This window comes from Scyliorhinus canicula, chromosome 10 (genome assembly GCF_902713615.1).
Source record: "Scyliorhinus canicula chromosome 10, sScyCan1.1, whole genome shotgun sequence".
NCBI classification, from domain to species: Eukaryota; Metazoa; Chordata; class Chondrichthyes; order Carcharhiniformes; family Scyliorhinidae; genus Scyliorhinus; species Scyliorhinus canicula.
The window spans coordinates 9,493,438-9,520,601 of NC_052155.1; the positions used below are offsets into that span (position 1 = coordinate 9,493,438).

The following is a 27,164-nucleotide window of genomic DNA, read 5'->3' on the forward strand; positions in this document are numbered from 1 at the left end:
CCCTCTCGCTCTCACGCCCTCTCGCTCTCACGCCCTCTCGCTCTCACGCCCTCTCGCTCTCACGCCCTCTCGCTCTCACGCCCTCTCGCTCTCACGTCCTCTCGCTCTCACGCCCTCTCGCTCTCACGCCCTCTCGCTCTCACGCCCTCTCGCTCTCACGCCCTCTCGCTCTCACGCCCTCTCGCTCTCACGCCCTCTCTCTCTCACGCCCTCTCGCTCTCACGCCCTCTCGCTCTCACGCCCTCTCGCTCTCACGCCCTCTCGCTCTCACGCCCTCTCGCTCTCACGCCCTCTCGCTCTCACGCCCTCTCTCTCTCACGCCCTCTTCTCCTCACCGCCCTCCTTCTCTCACGCCCTCCTCCGTCTCACGCCCTCTCGCTCTCACGCCCTCTCTCCTCTCACGCCCTCTCTCTCTCCACGCCCTCCTCGCTGCTCACTGCCCTCTCGCTCTCACGCCCCTCTCGCTCTCACGTCCCTCTCGCTCTCACATCCCTCTCTCTTCACGCCCCTCTTGCTCTCCACGCCCTCTCTCTTCACGCCCTCTCGCTCTCCCGCCCTCTCTCTCTCACGTCCCTCTCGGCTCTCTCGGCCCTCTCTCCTCTCACGGCCCTCCTCGCTCTAACGCCCCTCTCGCTCTCACGTCCCTCCTCTCTCACGCACTCTCTCTCTCACGCCCTCTCGCTCGTCACTGCCTCTCGCTCTCACGCCCTCTCGCTCTCACGCCCTCTCTCTCTCACGCCCTCTCTCTCTCACGCCCTCTCGCTCTCACGCCCCTCTCGCTCTCACGCCCTCTCTCTCTCACGCCCTCTCTCTCTCACCCCTCTCTCTCTCACGCCCTCTCTCTCTCACGCCCTCTCTCTCTCACGCCCTCTCTCTCTCACGCCCTCTCGCTCTCACGCCCTCTCTCTCTCACGCCCTCTCTCTCTCACGCCCTCTCGCTCTCACGCCCCCTCGCTCTCACGCCCTCTCGCTCTCACGCCCTCTCGCTCTCACGCCCTCTCGCTCTCACGCCCTCTCGCCCTCTCGCCCTCTCGCTCTCACGCCCTCTCGCTCTCACGCCCTCTCGCCCTCTCACGCCCCCTCGCTCTCACGCCCTCTCGCTCTCACGCCCTCTCGCCCTCACGCCCTCCCTCTCTCACGCCCTCTCGCTCTCACGCCCTCTCACTCTCACGCCCTCTCGCTCTCACGCCCTCTCGCTCTCACGCCCTCTCACTCTCACGCCCTCTCGCTCTCACGCCCCTCTCGCTCTCACGCCCTCTCTCTCTCACGCCCTCTCTCTCTCACGCCCTCTCGCTCTCACGCCCTCTCGCTCTCACGCCCTCTCGCTCTCACGCCCTCTCGCTCTCACGCCCTCTCGCTCTCATGCTCTCTCTCTCACACCCTCTCGCTCTCACGCCCTCTCACTCTCACGCCCTCTCGCTCTCACGCCCTCTCGCTCTCATGCTCTCTCTCTCACACCCTCTCGCTCTCACGCCCTCTCTCTCTCACGCCCCTCTCCACTCTCACGCCCTCTCACTCTCACGCCCTCTCTCTCTCACACCCTCTCGCTCTCACGCCCTCTCACTCTCACGCCCTCTCGCTCTCACGCCCCTCTCGCTCTCACGCCCTCTCACTCTCACGCCCTCTCTCTCACGTCCTCTCACTCTCAAGTCCTCTCACTCTCACACCCTCTCGCTCTCACGCCTTCTCTCTCTCACGCCCCTCTCACTCTCACCCCCTCTCACTCTCACGCCCCTCTCACTCTCACGCCCTCTCGCTCTCACCCCCTCTCGCTCTCACGCCCCTCTCGCTCTCATGCCCTCTCGCTCTCACGCCCTCTCGCTCTCACGCCCTATCTCTCTCACACCCTCTCTCTCTCGCCCTTCCCTCACGCCCTCCTATCCCTCACGCCCTCTCCTCCCCTCACGCCCTCTGTCCCTCACGCCCACTCTCCCTCAACGCGCTCTCTCCCTCACGCCCTATCTCCCCCACGCCCTCTCTCCATCACACACCCTCTCTCTCACACCATCTCTCTCTAGCCCTCTCCCTCACGCCCTCTCTCCCTCACGCAGCCCTCTCTCCCTCACGCCCTCTCTCCCTCACGCCCTCTCTCTGTCACTCACGCCCTCTCTCCCTCAACCCTCTTTCCCTCACGCCTCTCTCCCTCAACACGCCCTCCTCCTCACACGCCCTCTCTCTCATACCACCTCTCTCTCTCTCTCACCCTCTCTCTCACACCCTCTCTCTCACACCCTCTCTCTCACGCCCTCTCTGTCTCACGCGCTCTCTCTCACGCCCTCTCTCTCATGCCCTCTCTCTCACATGCCCTCCATCTCACGCGCCCTCTCTCTCTCACCCACGCTCTCACGCACTCTCTCCCTCACACGCCCTCTCTTTCTCACCCTCTCTCTCTCACACCCTATCTCTCTCACACCCTATCTCTCTCACACCCTCTCTCTCTCACACCCTCGCTCCCTCACATGCCCTCTCTCCTTCACACGCCCTCTCTCTCTCACACCCTCTTTCCCTCTCACACCATCTCTCTTTCTCACGCCCTCTCTTTCCCGTGTACCCTCTCTCAAACGCGCCCTCTTTCGAAGCTGCTCTCTCTCTCACACCCTCTCTCTCTCACACCCTCTGTCTCTCACACCCCTCTCTCTTTCTCACGCCCTCTGTCTCCCGTGCGCCCTCTCTCTCCTGTGCGCCTCTCTCGAACGCGCCCTCTCTCGAACCTGCCCTCTCCCTGATGCCCTCTCTCTCTCCCTGAAAATGCTCGTTAAAACCTACTTCCCTGATCAAGCTCAGTGTCAATTTTGGCAATATTTGTTTGGTAACGTTCCTGTGAGTTTACGAGGGGTGTTTTAGCGCTGTATAAAGCTGCTATAGAAAAGGATGTTGTTGTTTTCCTGTTCTCAAAGTAGCTTGGATGTATTTTAATCATGAATGTGGAACAAACAGCTTTTTTTGCCTAAAGAACAGGTATAATTTTCATAACTTTTATTCCAGGCACCTTTGTGTTGAAAGTAAATGCAACTGATGCAGATAAAGATGAAAATGCAGTCATTGCCTACAAAATTATATCGAGGAACTCCCAACATTTGTTTAATGCAAGGTCCACTGGAGAAATCCAAATATTCGGAAGAAATTTAGACAGAGAGGTTTGTGCCCATCATTGATTTTCTGAAATATATCTGAGCCAATCTACAAGATGTAAAGCTCTGCAAACCACCTTAATACGAGAGAATTCCTTTATTAAGCTGTCATTATGGGAATGATGCACCAAATTCTCGAACTGGCAAGACACTGAGTTAGGTTTTCAAACACCATCAGGGACTCTCAGAATCCTGCAGCACGGTAGCACAGTGGTTAGCACTGTTGCTTCGCAGCGCCAAGGATCCGGGTTTGATTCCCGCCCTGGGTCACTGTCGGTGCGGAGTCTGCACGTTCTCCCCCGTGTCTGGTGTGATTTCCTCCGGGTGCTCCGGTTTCCTCCCACAAGTCCCGAAAGACGTGCTTGTTGGGTGAATTGGACATTCTGAATTCTCCCTCCGTGTACCCGAACAGGTGCCGGAGTGTGGCGACTAGGGGCTTTTTACAGTAACTTCAGTGCAGTGTTAGTGTAAGCCTACTTGTTACACTAATAAAGATTATGATTTTGAGTGAGTAACTCACCTCCTGACTCCCCAAAGCCTGTCCACCATCTATAAGGCACAAGTCAGGAGTGTGATGGAACACTCTCCACTTGCCTGGATGAATGCAGCTCCAACAAAACTCAAGAAGCTCAACGCCATCCAGGACAAAGCAGCTGCTTGATTGCTCCCCCTTCCACAAACATTCACTCCCTCCACCACCGACGAACAGTGGCAGCCGTGTGTACCATCTACAAGATGCACTGCAGCAACTCACCAAGGCTCCTTAGCACCTTCCAAACCCACGACCACTGCCATCCAGAAGGACAAGAGCAGCAGATACCTGGGAATCACGCCACCTGGAGGTTCCCCTCCCAGTTACTCACCATCCCGACTTGGAAATATGCCGGTCGTTCCTTCACTGTTGCCTGGTCAAAATCCTGGACCGCCATCTCTAACAGCACAGTGAGTGCACCTACACCAGGTGGACTGCAGCAGTTCAAGAAGACGGGTCACCACCACCTGTCTGAGGGTAATTAGGGATGGGCAATTAATGCTGGCCTATCCAGCGACGCCCTCATCCCAGAAGTGAAGATAAACTCCAGCTTTCTACAAATACCTATGGCCTGCTCATGGGACGTGGCCTTTTTCCTCGTATTGTCATATAATATGTTGTCCAGCTTCCAAATAAACTGAACAGATCCAGGTGAGAGGTTGTGAGTAAAATACATCTCACCAGTAGTGGCCAAATTCCCGTGGACATATTCCGGGTTGCTATTGTCACATGACCATTGAACGCTAATTGTTCACCCTACCTCCTGCCATTGACCGACTGACAAATCTACCCTCATCGTGCCCGCCCCCCCACCCCCCCACCTTCCCACAGCCAATCAGAACGCAAACGGACTCCTCATTACCCGATTGGATGATACTTTGCCAGCCGGTCAAACCAACTTCATTCTCCCATGTGCCAATATATTTCTAATTGATCAACAAGAGTGTTGAATTTCAGGAGCACCCCCCCCCCCCCCCCCCACCCCCCCCCCCCCCCCGGCCAAACCTGCCACCCGCCTCGGTTAAAGTGACCACATCGGGACAACCGCGGACATGGCCCCGTGGGCATCGACCAGCAGAAACGCTCAGGTGGGGAGGCCAGGGGGGTGGCCTTGACGGGCTGCATCGCATCGTTGTACTCGGAGCGATTCGGGAATTCGGGAAAGGAAAAGCGTTGTAATTTTTTTTTAACCGTTTTTTTTTTACTGCCCTGCCTTAGACCCAGGATCTGTACACCTTAATTGTGCAAGGTTGTGATTTAAACGGGAACGTCGGAGGGAAATGTTCCAAGGCCAATGCACAGATCAGGATCTTGGATGTTAATGACAACATTCCCACAACGGAAAAAGAGGAGGTATGCTAATTCCCATCAATTGACTATTATACCATTCTGTACAGTCGTCCTCAAATCCACCACTGGTGTTGTGGGCCTCTATCTAAAGGATGACTGAAGTACAAGAGAACGTCACCTAGGCGCCGCCGCCGCGTCATTCTCGTCGCGCCGCTTTGACGTCAGCATCAGGCCCGGCGGCTGAGTTTCACGAAACGCCGCTCCTAGCCCCTCCGGGGGGGGGCGGAGAATAGGGGGCGAGGAAAATTCCGCCCATGGAATTTTATAAAAACAATGGAATGGAAATCTGGAATATAAAGTGAGTCTCAGTCACGGTGGCCCTGGAACCATTGCTGATTGTTGTAAAAACCCATCTGGTTCACGAATGCCCTTTAGGGAAGGAAATCTGCCGTCCTTACCCGGTCTGGCCTACACGTGACTCCAGTCTCACACCAATGTGGTTAATTGTTAACTGCCCCCTCTTAAATGCCACTGCTGTCAAGGCGATTAGAGATTATAAGACCGGACGACATAGGAGCAGAAGAACATGTCATAATATACACCAGTATATCATGGTGCAGACACACACACTGATGGACATGCACTGGGACCAATCAACATGCACAAACACCGCAGCCAATCACCAGTTAAAACACACGCACTATAAAGACAGAGGGCATCACTTTTCCCGCTCATTCTGGATGCTGCCTCTCAGAAGCACAAGAGCTTATCAGTTACAGCACAGACTCTCACCATGTGCTGAGAGATTCAACTGGTTCGGACAGGCACAGGTCTCTAGTTAAACTAGTATTGTGTAAATCCACAGTTATAGTATGTCTAGCATTTTATAAGAGTTAATAAAAGAGTGTTGAACCATCTTCAGTATTGGTGGCATATGTCTGCTTCACGAATCCACAGTGCCCAACACTTCAGAACATAAGAACTAGGAGCAGGAGTCGGCCATCTGGCCCCTTGAGCCTGCTCCGCCATTCAATGAGAACATGGCTGGTCTTTTGTGGACTCAGCTCCACTTTCCGGCTCGAACACCACAACCCTTAATCCCTTTATTTTTCAAAAAACTATCTCTATCTTAAAAACATTTAATGAAGGAGCCTCAACTGCTTCACTGGGCAAGGAATTCCATAGATTCACAACCCTTTGGGTGAAGAAGTTCCTCCTAAACTCAGTCCTAAATCTACTTCCCCTTATTTTGAGGCTATGCCCTCTAGTTCTGCTTTCACCCACCAGTGGAAACAACCTTCCCGCATCTATCCTATCTATTCCCTTCATAATTTTATATGTTTCAATAAGATCCCCCCCCCCCCCCCACCCCCCCTAAATTCCAATGAGTACAGTACCAGTCTACTCAACCTCTCCTCATAATCCAACCCCTTCAGCTCTGGGATTAACCTTGTGAATCTCCTCTGCACACCCTCCAGGCCATCCAGAAGGAGGCCAAAAGAACACCCGCCCTATCCCACCTAACCTACCCTCACTAACCAGACTCCCTTTGATCTCTCACAGGATTGCCCCCAAACACCACCCCCCCCCCTTCCCCGCCCCCCTGATACTCCCCATCCACCCCGAATCCTGACCCTCCACTAACCCCACCCCTCAGCCCGACTCGTGACCCTCCACCAACCGTCCCCTCCTCTCACCCTGCCCCTGGGCCCCCAACCCAGGCCTGCCTCCCAACCCTTACATTCAGGCAAGCTCTGACCCAACCCAACATAGCTCCCCAAATCCTACCCGGCGATCTTAAGACATTTAATTCCTTCCTAGCTTGCCAAAGACCGACAAATGTGGCTGGACCCATAAAATGACCCGGTTTGTGTCAGCGAGTATTGTAAAGAAAGGGATCACGGTTTACTTACCTGTGGCTGAGCTGCCTGGTGGAACCATCAATACAGCGAACACGTGTAGTTGGATCTGAACAGAGGCTTTAATACACTTACAATAGAGCCAGCCTATTCGTCGTTGAACTTCAGGTGAAATGGCAGGCTGGCTCTAAGGCACTGATCTTTATACATCGGTCCCAGGGGGAGGAGTCCTGGGCGGAGCCAAGGGAGGAGCCCAGTACAAACTCTCGCGTACTCCCAAAGCGACTCCCCCTGGTGGTGGGATAGTGTAACTGCAGTTACAATGGGTAGATAACGAACATATATACATGGAGCGATATTGGCAACTATATATAGTGTGAATCACATTCACCACACTGCCCTCAACAGTAGACCCGCGGAGCTCGGTGTACTGCTGTAGATCTCACTGGGCCAGAGCTGGAAGAGCAGACGAGAAAGGATTATGTGGGTTTTCAGGTTAATAGCCTTGAGCGGAGTGGCAAAGTGCCTGAATTGTCAATCCACTGAACGTTACAGCCCAACGTTCTTCCTCACATTCCCCCCTCCCCCTGCGTCCTAAATCTACATTCCCCTATTGGCTAACTATAAACTGCGATGACCCTGGAATAAAATGTCTGCTCTTGCCTTCAGTATGAAGTCTCTGTGGAAGAAAATTCACTGAATGATGAGGTCACTCGCATCAAAATATTTGACAAAGATGAAAAATTCACCGATAACTGGATCGGGAACTTTGATATCGTTGAAGGAAATGAAGGAGGACACTTTAGGTTTGACGTGGATGAGAAGACCAATGAAGGGATACTGGTTCTTCAAAAGGTAACATCGAAAATTGGAGTAAAGCCTGCGTTAGCTTGCGATCAGGGGAGTAGCAAACAGGCATTCCCCGTCCCAATGTTGTTATTAATATTTTTCCCGCTTCTGGACTGTGATAGAAAGATTCAACAACGCTCGTGAAGAAAACAAAATTTTTTTATTTTTAAAAAATAAATTTAGAGTACCCAATTATTTTTTCCAATTAAGGGGCAATTTAGCGTGGCCAATTCACCTAACCTGCACATCTTTGGGTTGTGGGGGCGAAACCCACGCAGACACGGGGAGAATGTGCAAACTCCACACGGACCGTGACCCAGGGCCGGGATTCGAACCCGGGTCCTCAGTGCCGTAGGCAGCAATGCTAACCACTGTGCCACCGTGCTGCCCAAGAAAACAAAACTAAGCTTTATTTGCGAATTACAACTGTCTGCATGCAGAAATGGCTGAAACTTGGAGTCGGAAAGCAGTCAAATACAAACTGCTGGGTCCATCCCAAGTCTGCGCTATTACAGACAAATAGGACGATATTTATACATTATAGAATCAAGATAACATGAATACAACTTGGTCAGGAATTTGATCAAAAGTAAAACATAAGTAATAATCGTAAAACTGGCGTCACCTTGCTGACCTTTAGAGGACTCGGGGTCTCATATCATTATCTTGTCTTTTGATCGCATGTTTAAGAAATGGAGCAGACTTGTTTAAGTATCCAAAGAGACGAGTTCTAGCTTATCTTGTGTATTTAGACTCCTCTGGGTTATGACGACTGAGTTTTATCCGAGTTGAGAGTCAGCCAGTTTTCAGGTCAAGTTGACCTTTTCTGCTTGTATTTGTGCTTTAGGTTATGCATCAATCAATAATCATCGTATCAATAAACTTGACTAGTTTTCCCATCATGCCATTATTTGCTTCGCACAACACCACACCAAGAGCACCGACGAGATGGCACTTCTTTTAACTGCTCAAACTGCTTCAGATTCTGCGCCGTGAAACCCACGGCAAAGGTTCAATTTTGTCCTTGGGTGTCTCTGTGGAGTTTACATCTTCTCCCCGTGTGTGCGTGGGTTTGCTCCGGGTGCTCTGGTTTCCTCCGGATGCTCCGGGTTTCCTCCCACAATCCAAAGCTGTGCAGGTTGGGTGGGGTTATGGGGATGGAGCGGGGCAGTGGGCCTGGCTGGGGTGCTCTTTCAGAGGGTCAGAGCAGCCGTGATGGGCTGAGTGGCCTCTTTCTGCAGCGTAGGAATTCTATGGTTCTAAGATTCTGATTGTATAAAACATTACTTAGGCCTCAACTTGAGTACAAGAACAAAGAAAAGTACAGCACAGGAACAGGCCCTTCGACCCTCCAAGCCCGTGCCGACCATGCTGCCCGTCTAAACTAAAATCTACCACATTTCCTGGGTCTGTATCCCTCTATTCCCATCCTATTCATGTATTTGTCAAGATGCCCCTTAAATGTCACTATCGTCCCTACTTCCACCACCTCCTCCGGCAGCGAGTTCCAGGCACCCACTACCCTCTGTGTAAAAGACTTGCCTCGTACATCTCCTCTAAACCTTGCCCCTCGCATCTTGAACCTATGCCCCCTAGTAATTGACCCCTCTACCCTGGGGAAAAGCCTCTGACGATCCACTCTGCCTATGCCCCTCATAATTTTGTAGACCTCTATCAGGTCGCCACTCAACCTCTGTCGTTCCAGTGAGAACAAACCGAGTTTATTCAACCGCTCCTCATAGCTAATGCCCTCCATACCAGGCAACATCCTGGTAAATCTCTTCTGCACCCTCTCTAAAGCCTCCACATCCTTCTGGTAGTGTGGCGACCAGAATTGAACACCATGTTCCAAGTGTGGCCAAACTAAGGTTCTGTACAGCTGCAACATGACTTGCCAATTCTTATAATCAATGCCCCGGTCAATGAAGGCAAGCATGCCGTATGCCTTCTTGACTACCTTCTCCACCTGTGTTGCCCCTTTCACTGACTACTGTGCGCAGTTTTGGGCACCTCAATTTTAGAAAGGATGTAAAGAGTCGGTGCAGACTCGATGGGCCGAATGGCCTCCTTCTGCACTGTAAATTCTATGATAATTGCATTAGCGAGGATACAAAAGAGATTTACCAGGATGTTGCCATCCAGGATTGGAAAATTGCGGCTATGAGGAAAGATTGGAGAGGCCGGGGCTGTACTCCTTGGAACAGAGGAGGCTGAGGGGAGATTTGATTGAGACATACAAAATTGTGAGGGGCCTGGATAGAGTGGATGGGTCAGGCCCATTAACCATGGCAGACGGGTCCGTGACTTGGGGACGTAGATTTAAATTGATTGGTAGAAAGGTGAGAGGGGAGATGAAGAAAACGTTTTTCACCCAGGAGGGTAGTGGATAACTCACTGTCTGAAAGTGGGATGGAGTAAAAAATCTTTAAATCATTGAATAGATATCTGGATGTGCACCTCCAGTGCTTTAATCTTCAGGGCTACGGGCCTGATGTTGGAAAATGGGATAAGACTGGGTTGCGCGTTTTTTGGCCGGCACAGACATAATGGGCCAAATGGCCTCATTCTGTGTCGTAAACCTTTGATAAGGGCAGGGCAGCACAGTAGCACAAGTGGATAGCACTGTGGCTTCACAGCGGCAGGGTCCCAGGTTTGATTGCCGGCTTGGGTCACTGTCTGTGCGGAGTCTCCACGCTCACCCGTGTCTGCGTGGGTTTCCTCCGGGTGCTCCGGTTTCCTCCCACAGCCCAAAGGCGTGCAGGTTAAGTGGATTGGCCGTGATGAATTGCCCTTAGTGTCCAAAAAGATTAGGTGGGGTTGCAGGGATAGGTTGGAGGTGTGGGCTTAAGTAGGGTGCTTTATCCAAGGGCCGGTGCAGACTCAATGGGCTGAATGGCCTCCCGCACTGGAAATTCTATGAAGTGACCTTAATGATAGTGACCAAAAAGGTTAGATGGGGTTATTGGGTTACGGGGATAGGGTGGAAGTGAGGGCTTAAGTGGGTCGGTGCAGACTTGATGGGCCAAATGGCCTCCTTCTGCACTGTCTGTTCTGTAACCCTTACTGTGGGTTTGCGAGTGAAATTGGAAAAGATTTCTAGACACAAAAGCTGGAATATGTTTGGAACCCACTGCTGCAATCGGCACTGGGTGTTAATTTAAAATCTGAGATTGCTATTCAGTAATAAAGATTATTATAAGGGTATTGAAGTCTATGGGGCAAAAGAGGGGTTTGTGGGGTGAGGTCACAGGTCAGTCATGTTTTCACTGAATGGCGTATCAGGCTCGAGGGGCTGAGTAACCACCGCCTGTTCCCATTTTACTGCCTCAGGTTTCGCTGAATTCTCCAAATAATGGGATTTATGACTTTTTTAGATGAAATGGGTCCCATTTTTTAAGATTTGTTGTCAACCTGAATGCATTCCTCTTCAACACCTTGATGACTTAGGCCGAGGTATTCTGAGCTCATCGTGATGAGGACCCGTCACAGGGGATTGGATGGCCCAGCCAAATGCCCGTTGACTTGCGATGGAAAATCCCGGCCACGGCCTGGGCTGGTGAATCCCGCCCTTGGAATTCTGGCTGAAAAGGGTTTGTTTCTAGTGCGGTTGACTGCGTCTCCCCTATTTCTGTCGGCATTTGACACCTTCTTTTCCCTTCTCTCCAATCCTGGCAGGAACTGGATTATGAAATGGTACAAACCAAGAATCTGGTTTTTCGTGTCGCCAATAAAGCTCAGTATCACTCATCAGTTCACGCTGGAGGAGGAGGAGGAGGAGGAGGAGGAGGTGGAGGAGGTGGAGGAGGTGGAGGAAGCGTTATGGTTAAACCAATCACAATAAAAGTCAACGTGAAAGATCAGAAAGAAGGCTTTTCATTTAAACCAACCACAAAGCGACTCAGTATGACTGAGGATACAACAAGAGTCAAAATTGGTCACTCATTTGGAACATATCCAGCCATCAGTGCAGATACTGGAAAAGAAAGTGAAAGGACCAGGTAAGGGAATGCACCTGTGCCACTTGTGTACGCGCATGTGAACGTGTGTGTGTGTGTGTGCGTGCATCTGTATGCGCATGTGTATGTGTGCAGGTGTGTGCATACATGTGCATCTGTCTGCGCATGTACATGTGTGCCAGTGCCATGTGTTTGCATGTGCATCTGGGTGCAGATGTGCATGAGTGCATGTGTGCGCGCATCTGTCTGCATGTGTGTGTGTGTGTTTGCACGTGCGTTGTCTGCCTCTGCGTGGGTAAAAAGCAGGGGAGGATGTTAAAATCAAGCCACAATCCCAACTTCAGCCGGTCCGAAAATGGCTTATTGTCACGAGTAGGCTTCAATGAAGTTACTGTGAAAAGCCCCTAGTCGCCACATTCCGGCGCCTGTCCGGGGAGGCTGGTACGGGAATTGAACCATGCTGCTGGCTTGCCTTGGTCTGCTTTCAAAGGCAGCGATTTAGCCCAGTGAGCTAAACCAGCCCCTGTGCGCGTGTTTGTCAGCGTTTGTGTGTGTATAGAACATACAGTACAGTACATGTGTGCGTGTGCCATGTTTGAGTACCAGGTGTGTTTGCATACTTGCGCACTGATGCCAATTTCTATCTTTCTCGAACAGATATGCAAAGAATTCAGATCCGGCAAACTACTTCAACATTAATCCTGAAACAGGGGAAATCACCCTGAACAAATTGCCCGACCGAGAGTCCGAATATGTTGTTGATGGAAAGTACACAACAACAATGTTGGCTATAGACAACGATGGTAAGACAGGGATTACCTAGAATACAATGTCCAGCTTTGTAGGCCGATTATAAAAGCTTTGAATGGATGTGGAGGATGTCTTCTGTCTTGTCAAGATCAGGTTGGCACGCCCCATTTCCAGTCTCTCTCACACAGGACTGTCACTCAGCTGATGAGTGTGTATTGGAGTGTAAATTGCTGGATAAGATACAGAAACCATTTGCAGGCCACGAATTGGTGCATTTACCCTGATTTTCACTGTCAGATCTAAAGATGCACGAGGCAGACAAAGCTCTCCGCCCTCTGCTGCTCGCAGCCAATGTCCTCGTGTCACTTCAGCGTCTGGTGATCACCGTTGGCAGCCTGATGCCAGGCCACCTTGGGTCCTCCTCTACGCCCAGTTGGAACCTGCTGCGTGACCCTGATACCCTGGCCGCAATGGCGGAGGTCAGGTGACCCGGTGATCCATCTTTAACAAATGATGGATGAAACTGGAGGCTGGCCTGGCTGTTTTCTTACCTCCGCGTTGGGTATAAACACCCCCACCAGATTCTGCCGGGAATCCTTCGAAGACGGGGGGGGTATCCAGTTTCCTTTCTTGGCAGGTTTTCAGGTTCCAAATTTATTACCCGCATGCGGAGATCCCAGCGTAAGCCACAGCAGAGGAACAGGCCATTTGGCCCATCACAGTATATTTCTGGATGTGGAGATGCCGGCGTTGGACTGGGGTGGGCACAGTAAGAAGTCTGACAACACCAGGTTTAGCCTGTTGGACTTGTTGAACTTTAACTTGGTGTTGTAAGACTTCTTAATGTAGTCCTTCACTGAGCCAACTCATCTGATCCCACATTCCTGATAATCCGTCCGATGCTTTTCAATGATTCCCTTTTTCAAATAGCTATTTCAGCCTGTTTTGAGGGAATTGATTCCTACCTCCTAACTGCACCCCCCTTTCTGTGTCGAGAATTGGTTCAATTGTGCCAATCCTTTCTGTGATTTGATACCCCGCTCGCCGCCCTTTCCTGATTTTGCCTTGTTGTTGATGATTTCCTCCATCCTCGGTGTCCTTAACCGTTTCCTTCCTCTATCTCGCAGGACCGGTTCCCAAAACAGCCACGGGCACCATCGTTTTTGATGTGGACGATACGAATGATAATATTCCACTCATCGTCAATCTGAAGCCTTGCATGTGCGAGGAAGCAACGTCCTTGACCATCACAGCCAACGACGCAGATTCGTACCCCAACGCAGGCCCTTATCACTTCAAACTCGTGGATCAGCCAGGCGTTACCGACAAGTGGAAGATCTTACGTAGAGATGGTAAGAGCTGGCAGCGAGGTGACATTTCGAAGAGAGTCTCTGATCTCAGTCCTGGTGTCATTTTGTAAATCTTCATTGCATTTTGTCCAATGCTGCTCCTGAACTTGGCCAAGCTGGCCTTTCACAGGCCCAGGCAGCGGAGGGTCAAAGGGGTCATTCGGCCGGACTGCCTTGCCACTCTCCCATGGTTACATCCCTGGATCGGGGGCAGGTGGCGGCGCTCGAGGCTTCCTGCGACCGGTTGGAAATGGAAGGTGGGCAGCGGGGGGCTGGAGCACCTGATCAATCCTGGCGATGTCATCTGAATATAAGTTATTAAATATCCTTTAAAGTTGAGTTTATCTGTTACAGTGGCATAGACCATAAGAAATAGGAACCAGGAGGAGGCCATTCGGCCCCTCGAGCCTGCTCCACCATTCAATAAGATCATGGCTGATCCGATATTCCAAAAGTCCACTTTCCTACCCTTTCCACGTAACCCTCGATTCTCTGACTGATCTGGAATCTATCTCATCCTTAATCATATACAAGGACTCTGCCCCCACAGCTCTCTGTGGCAAACGTTCCAAAGGCTCACAACCCTCCGAGAAGACAATCCTCCTCATCTCAGTCTTAAACTGCCCCCCCCCCCCCCCCCTTTGCTCTGAGACTCTGCCTACTGGAAACATTCCCTCAGCATTTACCCTGTCAAGCCTCTTAAGACTCCTATCTGCCGAAATGAGATCGGCACCCATTCTTCGAAACTCCAATGAGTAGAGTCCCAACCTGTTTATCCTTTGCTCATAAGACAATCGCTCTACACCGGGGATCATCCTAGTGAACCTCCTCTGAACTGTCTGCAATTTAATATTAACTCTCCTTTAATTAAGGGGACCAAAACTGCTCACAGTACCCCAGAACAATCATATTGATCATAACGGGACAGCTTTATACTCGCTAGAAGCGACATGCCATCATTCATAGGGACCTGTTGTCTGCAGACAAACGGAATATGTTTAAGACTTGCACCTTTTGTGAATAACCCAGCAGCTTGGGAGCCTAAAGTCGACTGTTAATTTCTCGATGATTTAAAAACAGCTTCTTCCCCACTGTTACCAGACTCTTAAACGACCCTCCTGTGGACTGACCTGATTAATACTACACTCCTGTATGCTTCACCCGATGCCGGTGTTTATGTATTTACATCTTGGACCTTGCGTTGCCCTATTATGTATTTTCTTTTTCTTTTCTTTTATTTTCATGCACTAAATGATCTGTTTGAGCTGCTCGCAGAAAAATACTTTTCACTGTACCTCGGTACACGTGACAGTAAACAAATGCATCCATCCATGGCAACAGTTGCCCAATGGGAGCCCACTTTTCAACCAGTCAGCTCCCTTTTCCCCTGCAGTGTAAATTGTTGCATTCGAAATTTGGCATTCTTGTGTTTGTCCTGATGAATCCGAGGTGAAAAACTTCCGCAACGCGTTTCTCTTTTCAGCAATATCCAAGAGCCTTTTTTTGTAAGAAAGTGCTTTTGTTCGCGCAGTGTTGTTTTTTATTCACTCAAATACCTTCTAACATCGCTCCCTTTCTCTTTTCTAAAAAGATACGAGTGCGGTGCTTCAGCCAATAGCAAAGCTGTGGCCACATACCTTCAAGGTTCCAATAAGGGTGGACGATAATCAGGGGTTGGGAAAAGTACAAAACGTGGAAGTGAATGTGAAAGAGTGTGTCAAAAATGAAGTGCCCTGCTCTCCAGAAAACATGCGGCAGACGGATGCAAGAGGGGCTGGCCTTGGTGCCTCTGCCATTGGCCTTATGGTACTTGGAGCGTTGTTACTCCTTTGTAAGTAAAATGATTCATGCAAAGTTGGATTTTAGCGTTTATTGCAAAAGGACGAGAGTATAAAAGTAGAGAAGCGTTCTTGCAATTGTGTAAGGAGTTGGTGAGACCACATCTGGAGTATTGTGTCCAGTTTTGGTCTCCTTATTTGAGGAAGGATGTGGTGGCATTGAGCGCCGGCCCTAGGGTTGCTGGCGCCCCGGGCAAGCTGAACTTCAGCGCCCTTCGTGGGGGGGGCGGGGCTGAGGTGGGGGGGGGCGGGTCCGAGGCGGGGGGGGGCCGAGGCGGGGGGGGCAGGGCCGAGGGGGGGGCGGGGACAGAGGGGGAGGGGTGGGGGTGGGGCGGGGCCAAGGCGGGGGGGGGGCAAGGCGGGGGGCGGGGCCGAGTCTCGGGGGGCGGAGGCCGGGGGGGGGGGGCCGAAGCGGGGGGGGGGGGGGCGAGGGGGGGCGGGGACAGAGGGGAGGGGGGGAGGGTGGGGCCAAGGCGGGGGGGGCGGGGGCGAGGCGGGGGCGGGGCCGAGTCGGGGGGCGGAGGCCGGGGGGGGGGGGGGGGGGGGGGGGAGGCGGGAGGGGGCCGCCCTGGGGGAGGGCAGCCACCGCGCATGCGCTGGTTGGCACCGGCCCAACTGCGCATGCGCGGGACCCGAGTCTCTGGCGCCCCTTAGCACATGGCGCCCCGGGCGACTGCCCGAGTTGCCGGTACCTTGGGCCGGCCCTGGTGGCATTGGAGGCAGTTCACCAAATTCCAGGGATGAAAGGGTTGAGAAAAGATTCAACAGTTTATGGGTGTTGGAAGGTGCTGCCTAAGGAGCCTTGGCGAGTTCACTGCAGTGCATCTTGTAGATGGTCCACACGGCTGCCACTGTGTGTTGGTGGTGGAGGGAGTGAATGTTTGTGGATGGGGTGCCGATCAAAGCGGGGCTGCTTTGTCCTGGATGGTGTTGAGCTTCTTGAGTGTTGTTGGAGCTGCACTCATCCAGGCAAGTGGAGAGTATTCCATTACACTCCTGACTCGTGCCTTGTAGATGGTGGACAGGCTTTGGGAGGTTAGGAGGCAAGTTACTCGCCGTAAGATTCCTAGCCTTTGACCTGCCTGCAAGCATTTATATGGCGAGTCCAGTTCAGTTTCCAGTCAATGGTAACCGCCAGGGTGTTGATAACGTGGGTTTCGGCGATGGGAAAGCCATTGAATGTCAAGGGGCGAAGGTTAGATCTTCTCTTCTAGGGGCTGTTAAGCTCACTGGGCTAAATCGCTGGCTTTGAAAGCAGACCAAGGCAAGCCAGCAATACGGTTCGATTCCCGTAACAGCTTACCCGAACAGGTGCCGGAATGTGGCGACTAGGGGCTTTTCACAGTAACTTCATTTGAAGCCTACTCGTGACAATAAGCGATTTCATTTCATTTCTAGTTGTAGATGGTCCCAGGGTCGATTCCCCGCTGGGTCACTGTCTGTGCGGAATCTGCACGTTCTCCCTGTGTCTGCGTGGGTTTCCTCCGGGTGCTCTGGTTTCCTCCCACAGTCCAAAGACGTGCAGGTCAGATCGATTGGCCATGATAAATTGCCCTTAGTGTCCAAAGGTTAGGAGGGGTTATTGGGTTACGGGGATAGGGTGGAAGTGAGGGTTTAAGTGGGTTGGTGCAGACTCAATGGGCCGAACGGCCTCCTTCTGCACTGTATGTTCTAAACTTCAGAGAATAACACAGGCCCAGATTCCTCAATCTCTCCCCATGGGACAATCCTGTCATCCTGGGAATGAGTCTGGTGAATCACGAGATTGATTCTGGGTACAGAGAAATATCGGCATTGGAGGCAGTCCAGAGAAGGTTAACTAGGTTGATCCCAGGAAGGGAGGGATTTTCTCATGAGGAGAGGTTGAGTAGGTTGGGCCTGTATTCATTGGAGTTTAGAAGAATGAGAGGCGACATTATTGAGACGTAACGGATTCTCATGGGGTTTGACAGGGTCGATGCTGAGAGGATGTTTCTTCTTGTGGGAGAGTCTAGAACCAGAGGGAATCATCTCAGAGTGAGGGGTCACCTATTTCAGACAGAGGTGAGGAGGAATTTCTTCTCTCAGAGGGAAGTGAATCTGTGGAAGCCTTTACTGGAGAGAGCTGTAGAGGCTGGGTCGTTACGCATGCTCAAAAATGTATAGACATTTTTTTTTATCAGCGAGGGAATCGAGGATTATGGAGATAGGGCAGGGAAATGGCCGATTTCTGTTCCTACGACTTATGCTCCAACCTTAGCTGCATTCACCCTATGACAATTGTCACACGCAATTGTGTGGATATTACATCGCCTGAAGTTAGCTGGGGTCAATAGTTTGATGGTTGTTTTAATAAATTACGTGTTTTAATCTCATTGAATCGTTCATCTTTAGTGGCTCCTCTCTTGTTACTGTTCTGCAACTGTGGTGGTGCTGGAGCTGGAAAAGGAGGTTTTGATGGAAGGATGAATCCGATCCCCCCTGCATCTATAGGGAAACTGGGTGTCGATGGCCCAGAAAGCGGTGGACAGGTAGATACAGTCTGTATTCTGAAGCTATTTGCTTTATCTTTCTGCAGCAGGGTGGTTATATTATTGGACAGTAGCTGGTGGGGCAGCAAGATGGCACAGTTGTGAGCACTGCTGCCTCACAGCGTCAGGGACCCAGGTTCAATTCCAACCTCTGGTGACTGTGTGGAGTTTGCACCTACTCCCCGGGGGCGATTCTCCGAGCCCCGCGTCGGGCCGGAGAATCGGAGCAACCACGCCCCCGACGCCGGCGCGCGATTCTCCGGGGTGCGGAGAATCGCCGCCATTTGTGCCGGCGGGTTTGCCGCGGTGCCAGCCGCGGGCCGTTGGAATCGGCGGGGCCGCCGATTCTCCGACCCAGATGGGCCGAGCGGCCGCTCCAACACCACAGAGTCCCGCCGGCGCTGTTCACCCCTGGTCGCTGCCGGCAGGAACTCTGCGGGAACGCTCCGGGGGGCGGCCTGTGGGGAGGGGAGGGGGGCTCCTTCACTTGGGGGGGGGGGTCCTCCGATGGGGTCTGCCCGCGATCGGGGCCCACCGATCGGCAGGCCGGCCTCTCATCCCTGCCACCCCCCCCCCCTCTCCCCGGGCCTACTTTCTGGCGCGGCCGGCCCCTGAACACCGACCCCATGTTGGGCCGCATAAGGAGGCTGGAGCGGCATGAACCGCTCCAGGGCCGTGCTGGCCCCCAGGTCGTGCCCGGGCCCTGTTCGTGCCATCGTGTAACGTGACGGCGTTCACAACGGCGCAACCACTTGGCCTCCATAATCGGCGAATTGCCACCCCGCCCCACCCGTGTCTGCGTGGGTTTCCTTCGGGTGCTCCGGCTTCCACCCGCAATCCAAAGATGGGCAGTTTAGGTGCATTGGACGTGTTAAACTGTCCCCTAGTGTCCAAAAGGTTAGATGGGGTTACGGGAATAGGGCAAGGTGGAGTGGGCCGAGGTAGGGTGCTCTGTCAGAGGGTCGGTGCAGACTTGATGGGCCGAATGGCCTCCTTCTGCAATGTCGGGATTCTATGATTCTAATTTACATTCATAAGTCTGGAATGAAAAACTCACCTCATTAACTGTAACCATAAAACTGCCGGATCTGACATAATACCCCATCTCGTTCACAAATACCCTTGAGGGGTGGAAATGTGCCATTCGTATCCAGCCTGGCCTCGATGTCACCCAGACCCAGAGCAACGTGGCTGACTCTTAACTAACCTCTGAAATGGCCGAGCAAGCCACTCAGTTTCTTCAAGAAGACAGCTCACCATCACCAGGGGCAATTTTCCAATGTTGGCCTCGCCCGCAATGCTTCTTAACCCCATAAATAAATGTTTGAACGAGGTTCTGTGCTGGGTGTATAACGAATAGTCCACGCCATACTTCTCGTTTAATATGGCTATCCAAGAATGAGTTGGTGGCCATTTAGACATCAGTTTGCTTCTCATCTACATATGGACTAATTTGGTCGTGTTCCTGTCTGCAGTGGGGGTGGAGTGTCGGCGGGGGCGGGGGTGGGGGTGGGGGGGGGGGGGGGTGGTTTTGGGTTTGGCGGGGGGGGGGGGTGGTAGGTTTTGACCAGGGATCTTTGGCTGTTGTGGTAGATGTTAATTATCTGGGTGAGGCAGGAGGGGCCATAAATATAGAACAGTGACTCATAAATCCAGTAGGGAAGTCAGGAGAATCTTCTATTCGCAAGAGCAGCGAAACTCACTGGACACGATATCTTAGGTACGAGAAACAAGGGATTGGAAAGAACATAAGAACATAAGAACATAAGAACTAGGAGCAGGAGTCGGCCATCTGGCCCCTCGAGCCTGCTCCGCCATTCAATGAGATCATGGCTGATCTTTTGTGGACTCAGCTCCACTTTCCGGCCCGAACACCATAACCCTTAATCCCTTTATTCTTCAAAAAACTATCTATTACCTTAATTACCTTAAAAACATGTAATGAAGGAGCCTCAACTGCTTCATTGGGCAAGGAATTCCATAGATTCACAACCCTTTGGGTGAAGAAGTTCCTCCTAAACTCAGTCCTAAATCTGCTTCCCCTTATTTCGAGGCTATGCCCCCTAGTTCTGCTTTCACCCGCCAGTGGAAATAACCTGCCCACATCTATCCTATCTATTCCCTTCATAATTTTTAATGTTTCTATAAGATCCCCCCTCATCCTTCTAAATTCCAACGAGTACAGTCCCAGTCTACTCAATCTCTCCTCATAATCCAACCCCTTCAGCTCTGGGATTAACCTAGTGAATCTCCTCTGCACACCCTCCAGCGCCAGTACGTCCTTTCTCAGGTAAGGAGACCAAAACTGAACACAATACTCCAGGTGTGGCCTCACTAACACCTTATACAATTGCAACATAACCTCCCTAGTCTTAAACTCCATCCCTCTAGCAATGAAGGACAAAATTCCACCAAGGTACGCGGAAAGGCTGAGATGGCGCAGGCAGAAATGGGAGGAAACCGTCTGGGGTTTAAATAGACTAGTTGGGCTTGAAAAGCCTGTTTCTGTGCGATACCTTCCGTGTAATTCTACATCAGGAAAAGCCCGAGAGGGGGCAGCACGGTGGCCTAGTGGTTAGCACAACCGCCTCACAGCGCTGAGGGCCCAGGTTCGATCCCGGCTCTGGGTCACTGTCCGTGTGGAGTTTGCACATTCTCCCCGTGTCTGCGTGGGTTTCGCCCCCACAACCCAAAAATGTGCAGAGTAGGTAGATTGGCCACGCTAAATGGCCCCTTAATTAGAAAAAATAATTGGGTAATCTAAATTTAAAAAAAAAGGAAAAGCCTGAGATACATCTTGCCCAGATAGTTTTAGCAATTGTCACTTTGGTTTTGTGGAAGAACCTCCTATTTCATCAACAGTGATGTGGTTGTTTGCCATGGGGATCCCTCATGTCATAGAGTCCATACAATCACTCACCCCATCAAGTCAGCACCAACCCTCCAAAAGAGGGGTCCACTTCCCTACTCCATGCCCGCAACCCCATAACCTAAGCTGCACATCTTTGGACATTAAGGGGCAATTTAGTATACAAAGAACAAAGAAAAGTACAGCACAGGAACAGGCCCTTCGGCCCTACAAGCCCGTGCTGACTATGCTGGCCGTCTAACGGAAATCTTCTACACTTCTGGGGTCCGTATCTCTCTATTCCCATCGTATTCATGTATTTGTTAAGAAGCCCCTTCAACGTCACTATCGTCACAGCTTCCACCACCTCCTCCGGCAGTGAGTTCCAGGCACCCACTACCCTCTGAGTAAAAAATCTTGCCTCGTACATCTCCTCTAAACCTTGCCCCTCGCATCTTAAACCTATGCCCCCTAGTAATTGACCCCTCTACCCTGGGAAAAAGACTCTGACTATCCACTCTGTCTATGCTCGTTCTAATTTTGTAGACCTCTATTAGGTCGCCCCTCAACCTCCTTTGTTCCAATAAACCAAGTTTATTCAACCTCTCCTCATAGCTAATGCCCTCCATACCAGGCAACATCCTGGTAAATCTCTTCTGCATCCTCAATAAAGCCTCCACATCCTTCTGGTAGTGTGGCGACCAGAATTGAACACTATACTCCAAGTGTGGCCTAACTAAGGTTCTATACAGCTGCAACATGACTTACCAATTTTTATACTCAATGCCCCGGCCAATGAAGGCAAGCATTCGTATGCCTTCTTGCCTACCTTCTCCACCTGTGTTGCCCCTTTCAGTGACCTGTGGACCTGTACACCTAGATCTCTCTGACAATCAATACTCTTGAGGGTTCCACCATTCACTGTATATTCCCTACCTGTATTAGACCTTCCAAAATGCATTACCTCACATTTGCTCTGATTAAACTCCATCTGCCATCTCTCCGTCCAAGTCTCCAAACGATCTAAATCCTGCTGTATCCTCTGACAGTCCTCATCGCTATCCGCAATTCCACCAACCTTTGTGTCATCTGCAAACTTACTAATCAAACCAGTTACATTTTCCTCCAAATCATTTATATATACTACGAACAGCGAAGATCCCAGCACTGATCCCTGCAGAACACCACTAGTCACAGCCCTCCAATTAGAAAAGCACCCTTCCATTGCTACTCTCTGCCTTCTGTGACCTAGCCAGTTCTGTATCCACCTTGCCAGCTCACCCCTGATCCCGTGTGACTTCACCTTTTGTACCAGTCTACCATGAGGGACCTTGTCAAAGGCCTTACTGAAGTCCATACAGACAACATCCAATGCCCTACCTGCATCAATCATCTTTGTGACCTCCTCGAAAAACTCTATCAAGTCAGTGAGATATGACCTCCTCTTCACAAAACCATGCTGCCTCTCGCTAATACATCCACCTGCTTCCAAATGGTAGTAGATTCTGTCTTGAAGAATTCTCTCCAGTAAGTTCCTACCACTTCTGAACTCTTCTTCTGAACTCCAGCGAATACAATCCTAACCAACTCAATCTCTTCTCATACGTCAGGCCTGCCACCCCAGGAATCAGTCTGGTAAACTTTCTCTGCACTCCCTCCAGAGCAAGAACATCCTTCCTCAGATAAGGACACCAAAACTGCCCACAATACTCCAGGTGCGGCCTCACCAAGGCCCTGTATAATTGCAGCAAGCCATCCCTACTCTTGTACTCAAAACCTCTCACAATGAAGGCCAACATACCATTTGCCTTCTTTACCACCTGCTGTACCTGCACGCTTACCTTCAGCGACTGGTGCACGAGGACACCCAGGTCTCATTGCACATTCTCCTCTCCTAATTTATGGCCAGATAATAGTCTGTCTTCTCCTTTTTCCTACCAAAGTCGATAACCTCACATTTATCCACATTATCCTGCGTCTGCCATTCATTTGCCCACTCACTCAACTTGTCCAAATCACACTGAAGGATCTCTGCATCCTCCTCACAGCTCACCCTCCCACTTACCTTTGTGTCATCTGAAAATTTGGAGATATGACACTTTGACAACCTGGTTGCACTGGACCACGCCCATCCCCAAAGCTCGCAAATTGTGTTCATTATATAGAATGTTGTTAGGCCACATTTGGAACAATGTGTCCAATTCTGCTCGCCGCACTACCAGAAGGATGTGGTATCATGACTGGTTTGGAGGGCCGAAGGGCCTTGGAGGCTTTGGAGAGAGGACAGAAAAGGTTTACCAGGATGTTGCCTGGTATGAAGAGTATTAGCTCTGAGGAGAGATTGAATAAACTGGGACTATTCTCCCCAGAGAGATGGAGGCTGAGGGGCGGCCTGATAGAAGTTTATAAAATTATAAACAGGAGGCGGCGAGGGAGATTGGGAAGGTAAAGGATATGAGGGGGAAGGTGGTGGTGGACCCGGGGGCGGGAAATGATGTGTTTCGTGAATTCGATAGTCGACTTTATAAATCGGAACCCCTAGGCGGGGAGGAGGGTATGAAGCGATCTGTGGGGGGGGGGGGGGGGGGGGGGCTAAAGATCCCGAAGATAGATGAAGAGCCGGTGGAAGGCCAGGGGGGCCTAATTGGGCTCGGGGAGGTGATCGATGGATTGGGGGCGATGCAATCGAGTAAGGCCCCAGGACCTGATGGATACTTGATGGAATTATACAAAAGGTTTTCTGGGCTACTGGGGCCCCTCCTGGTTAAGGCCTTTAATGAGTCTAAGGCATTGGGAGTGCTTCCCCCAACATTATCACAAGCATAGATCTCTCTCATTTTGAAGCGGGATAAGGACCCAGAGAGCCGTGGATCATACAGGCCGATCTCCCTTTTGAACGTAGACGCTAAATTGCTGGCAAAGATCTTGGCCACACATATAGAGGTGATTGTTTAGCACAGTGGGTAAACAGCTGGCTTGTAATGCAGAACAAGACCAGCAGCGCAGGTTCAATTCCCATACCGGCCTCCCCGAACAGGCGCTGGAATGTGGCGACTACGGGCTTTTCACAGTAACTTCATTGAAGCCTACTTGTGACAATAAGCGATTATTATAAAAGGGCAGCACGGTAGCATTGTGGTTAGCACAATTGCTTCACAGCTCCAGGGTCCCAGGTTCGATTCCCGGCTTGGGTCACTGTCTGTGCGGAGTCTGCACATTCTCCCCGTGTCTGCGTGGATTTCCTCCGGGTGCTCCAGTTTCCTCCCACAGTCCAAAGATGTGCAGGTTAGGTGGATTGGCCATGCTAAATTGCCCCTTAGTGTCCAAAATTGCCCTTAGTGTTGGGTGGGGTTACTGGGTTATGGGGATAGGGTGGAGGTGTGGACCTTGGATAGGGTGCTCTTTCCAAGAGCCGGTGCAGACTCGATGGGCCGAATGGCCTCCTTCTGCACTGTACTGATAGAGGACTGTGTCCCGGAGGTAATCGGAGAGGACCAGATGGGATTTGTGAAGGGCAGGCACCTGGCGTCCAATATTAGACGTCTCTTAAACGTTACAATGATGCCAGCGGAGGGACGTGAGGTTGAGGTGGTGGTAGACATGGATGCATGGTGGAGTGGAATTACCTGTGGGATATTTTAGGCAGGTTTGGGTTTGGGCAGGGATTTGTGGATTGGGTCCGGTTGCTATGTAAATGTAAGAACCAACCGGGTCCGGTCAGAATATTTTCGTCTTTGTAGGGGGACAAGACAGGGATGTCCGCTCTCCCCACTGCTCTTTGCCCTGGACATAGAGCCCTTGGCAATGGCCCTTAGGTCATCGAACATCTGGCAGGGGATAATGAGGGGGGGTGGGGGGGGGTGGAGCATAGGATCTCGCTCTTCGCGGGCGATTTACTGCTTTATATCACAGACTCGTTGGGGAGGGTGGCTGGAATTATGGAGACACTGGAAGAATTTGGGCGGTTCCCAGGCTACAAGTTAAACATGGGAAAGAGCGAGGTGTTTGCGATTCAGGCACGGGGGGCAAGAAAGGAGACTGAGGGAGTTACCTTTTAAAGTGGTGGTGGGGGGAGGAGTTTCAGGTGTCTGGGGATTCAAGTGGCTAAGGATTGGGGGCAGCTCCGCAAGTTAAATTTGGGTAAAGCGCGGTCGATCAGGTGAAAAGGGATTTCCGCAGGTGGGACATGCGCCCGCTGACACTGGCGGGGGGGGTGCAGGTGGGACATGCGCCCGCTGACACTGGCGGGGAGGGTGCAGATGGTGAAGATGACGGTCCTCCTGTGGCTGCTGTTCTTTTTTCAATGTCTCCCGATTTTTGTCCCGAAGGCCTTTTTTTACGAAAATGAATGTGGTGATCTCGGTTTTGTGTAAAACCCCCGAGGGTGAAGCAGGCACTCCTGGAGCGGGGTCGTGGGGAGGGAGGCCCTCCTGAGACTTATTAACTATTACTCGGCAGCCAACATATCGATGGTCAGGAAGTGGGTAGTGGGGGGAGCGGTCGGTTTGGGAGCGGGTGGAGGCGGCATCTTGTAAGGGCACAAGCTTGGAGGCTTTATTAACGGCGCCCCTGCCATTCTCGGCAGCTCGGTACTCTACAAGCCCTGTGATGGTGGCAGCCCTGAGGATGTGGGGGCCAGGGATTGAGAGATTTGGGGATCTCTTCATTGAGGAGGGTTTCCCGAGCCTGGAGGCATTGGAGGAGGAGTTTGAGTTGCAAGGAACTGATGGAGTGGGAAGGGGTGTCAGTTGGGGACGTGAAGAGGAAGTGGGAGGAAGAGTTGGGAGGGGAGTTGGGAGTCGGACTACGGGGAAAAAGTCAATTCATCCTTGTCGTGTGCACGGCTCAGCCTGATCCAGTTCAAGGTGGTTCATAGGGCCCACATGACTGTGGCCCAGATAAGTAGGTTTTTTGAGGAAGTGGAGGATAGGTGCGGACGCTGTGGGGGCAGCCCGGCGAATCATGTGCATATGTTCTGGGCATGTCTGAAGTTGAGGGGCTTCTGGCAGGGATTTGCGAACGTCTTGTCAGAGGTCCCGGAAGGGAGGGTGACTCGGAGTCTGGAAATGGCAATGTTTGGGGTATCGGAAGATCCGGGGGAGGGAGGACGATGTCCTGGCCTTGTGCTGGCCTGCTCCTCCCTGGTGAACCTCCAAAGTCAGCCGTATGGGTTAGCGACATGGCCGGGTTTCTCAGGCTGGAAAAAATTAAGTTCTCCTTGAGAGGATCAACCCAGGGGTTCGCCCGGAGGTGGCAGCCGTTCATCGACTTCTTTAAGGAAAATTGAACGTCAGCAGTAAGGGAGGGGGGGAGGGGGGGGGGGGGGGGGGGAATGCGAGGCTTGGTTGTGTAAGACAAGGAGATAGGGCGGGGGGGGGGGGGGGGGGGGGGGGCTAGTGGGGTATGTTATTTTAATGTTGTTGCGTGCCGGCCCACTCGATTGTTTAAGAAATGTTAAATTGTTAAAACTCTAAAAATTACAAATGCTTCAATAAAACATTTTCTAAACAAAAAAAGAAGTATATAAAATTATTAGGGGTATAGGGTGAACAGTTGGAGGCTTTTTCCCAGGGTGGAATTGAAAATTACAAGGTCGGGGGGGGACAAGTTCAAGGTGAGGGGGGGAAGGCTCAGGGGAAACATGCGGAGGACGTTTTGTACACAGAGGGTGGTGGTGGACTGGAATGCACTGGGCAGCACGGTAGCATTGTGGATAGCACAATCGCTTCACAGCTCCAGGGTCCCAGGTTCGATTCCGGCTTGGGTCACTGTCTGTGCGGAGTCTGCACATCCTCCCCGTGTGTGCATGGGTTTCCTCCGGGTGCTCCGGTTTCCTCCCACATTCCAAAGATGTGCGGGTTAGGTGGATTGGACATGCTAAATTGCCCCTTAGTGTCCAAAATTACCCTTAGTGTTGGGTGGGGTTACTGGGTTATGGGGATAGGGTGGAGGTGTTGACCTGGGGTAGGGTGCTCTTTCCAAGAGCCAGTGCAGACTCGATGGGCCGAATGGCCTCCTTCTGTGCTGTAAATTCTATATATAAGTGAGGTGGTTGAGGCAGATACGTTAACGACCTTTCAGACTTATTTGGATAGGCACATGAACAGACGGAGTACAGAAGGATACAGGCAATTGGTTTGGATGGGACTCATGATCGGCGCAGGCTTGGAGGGCCGAAGGGCCTGTTCCTGTGCTGTATTATTCTTTGTTCTTTTGAGCGATAAGATATGATTGGCAGAGCAGGCCCGGGTT

The 27,164-nt window shown here is 51.7% G+C and overlaps 1 protein-coding gene across 1 annotated transcript in view; it reads left to right on the top strand.

Annotated features, from left to right (window-relative positions):
* Positions 1 to 27,164, top strand: part of LOC119972903 (desmoglein-2-like) — a 35,863-nt gene that overhangs the window by 1,106 nt on the left and 7,593 nt on the right. Inside the window, exons 2-9 of the mRNA XM_038810449.1 lie at positions 2,959 to 3,137; positions 4,882 to 5,016; positions 7,482 to 7,667; positions 11,337 to 11,659; positions 12,275 to 12,420; positions 13,495 to 13,719; positions 15,308 to 15,547; positions 17,928 to 18,064. Of these exons, the coding sequence (XP_038666377.1) occupies positions 2,959 to 3,137; positions 4,882 to 5,016; positions 7,482 to 7,667; positions 11,337 to 11,659; positions 12,275 to 12,420; positions 13,495 to 13,719; positions 15,308 to 15,547; positions 17,928 to 18,064 (1,571 nt within the window). The remainder of the gene's footprint in view (positions 1 to 2,958; positions 3,138 to 4,881; positions 5,017 to 7,481; positions 7,668 to 11,336; positions 11,660 to 12,274; positions 12,421 to 13,494; positions 13,720 to 15,307; positions 15,548 to 17,927; positions 18,065 to 27,164) is intronic.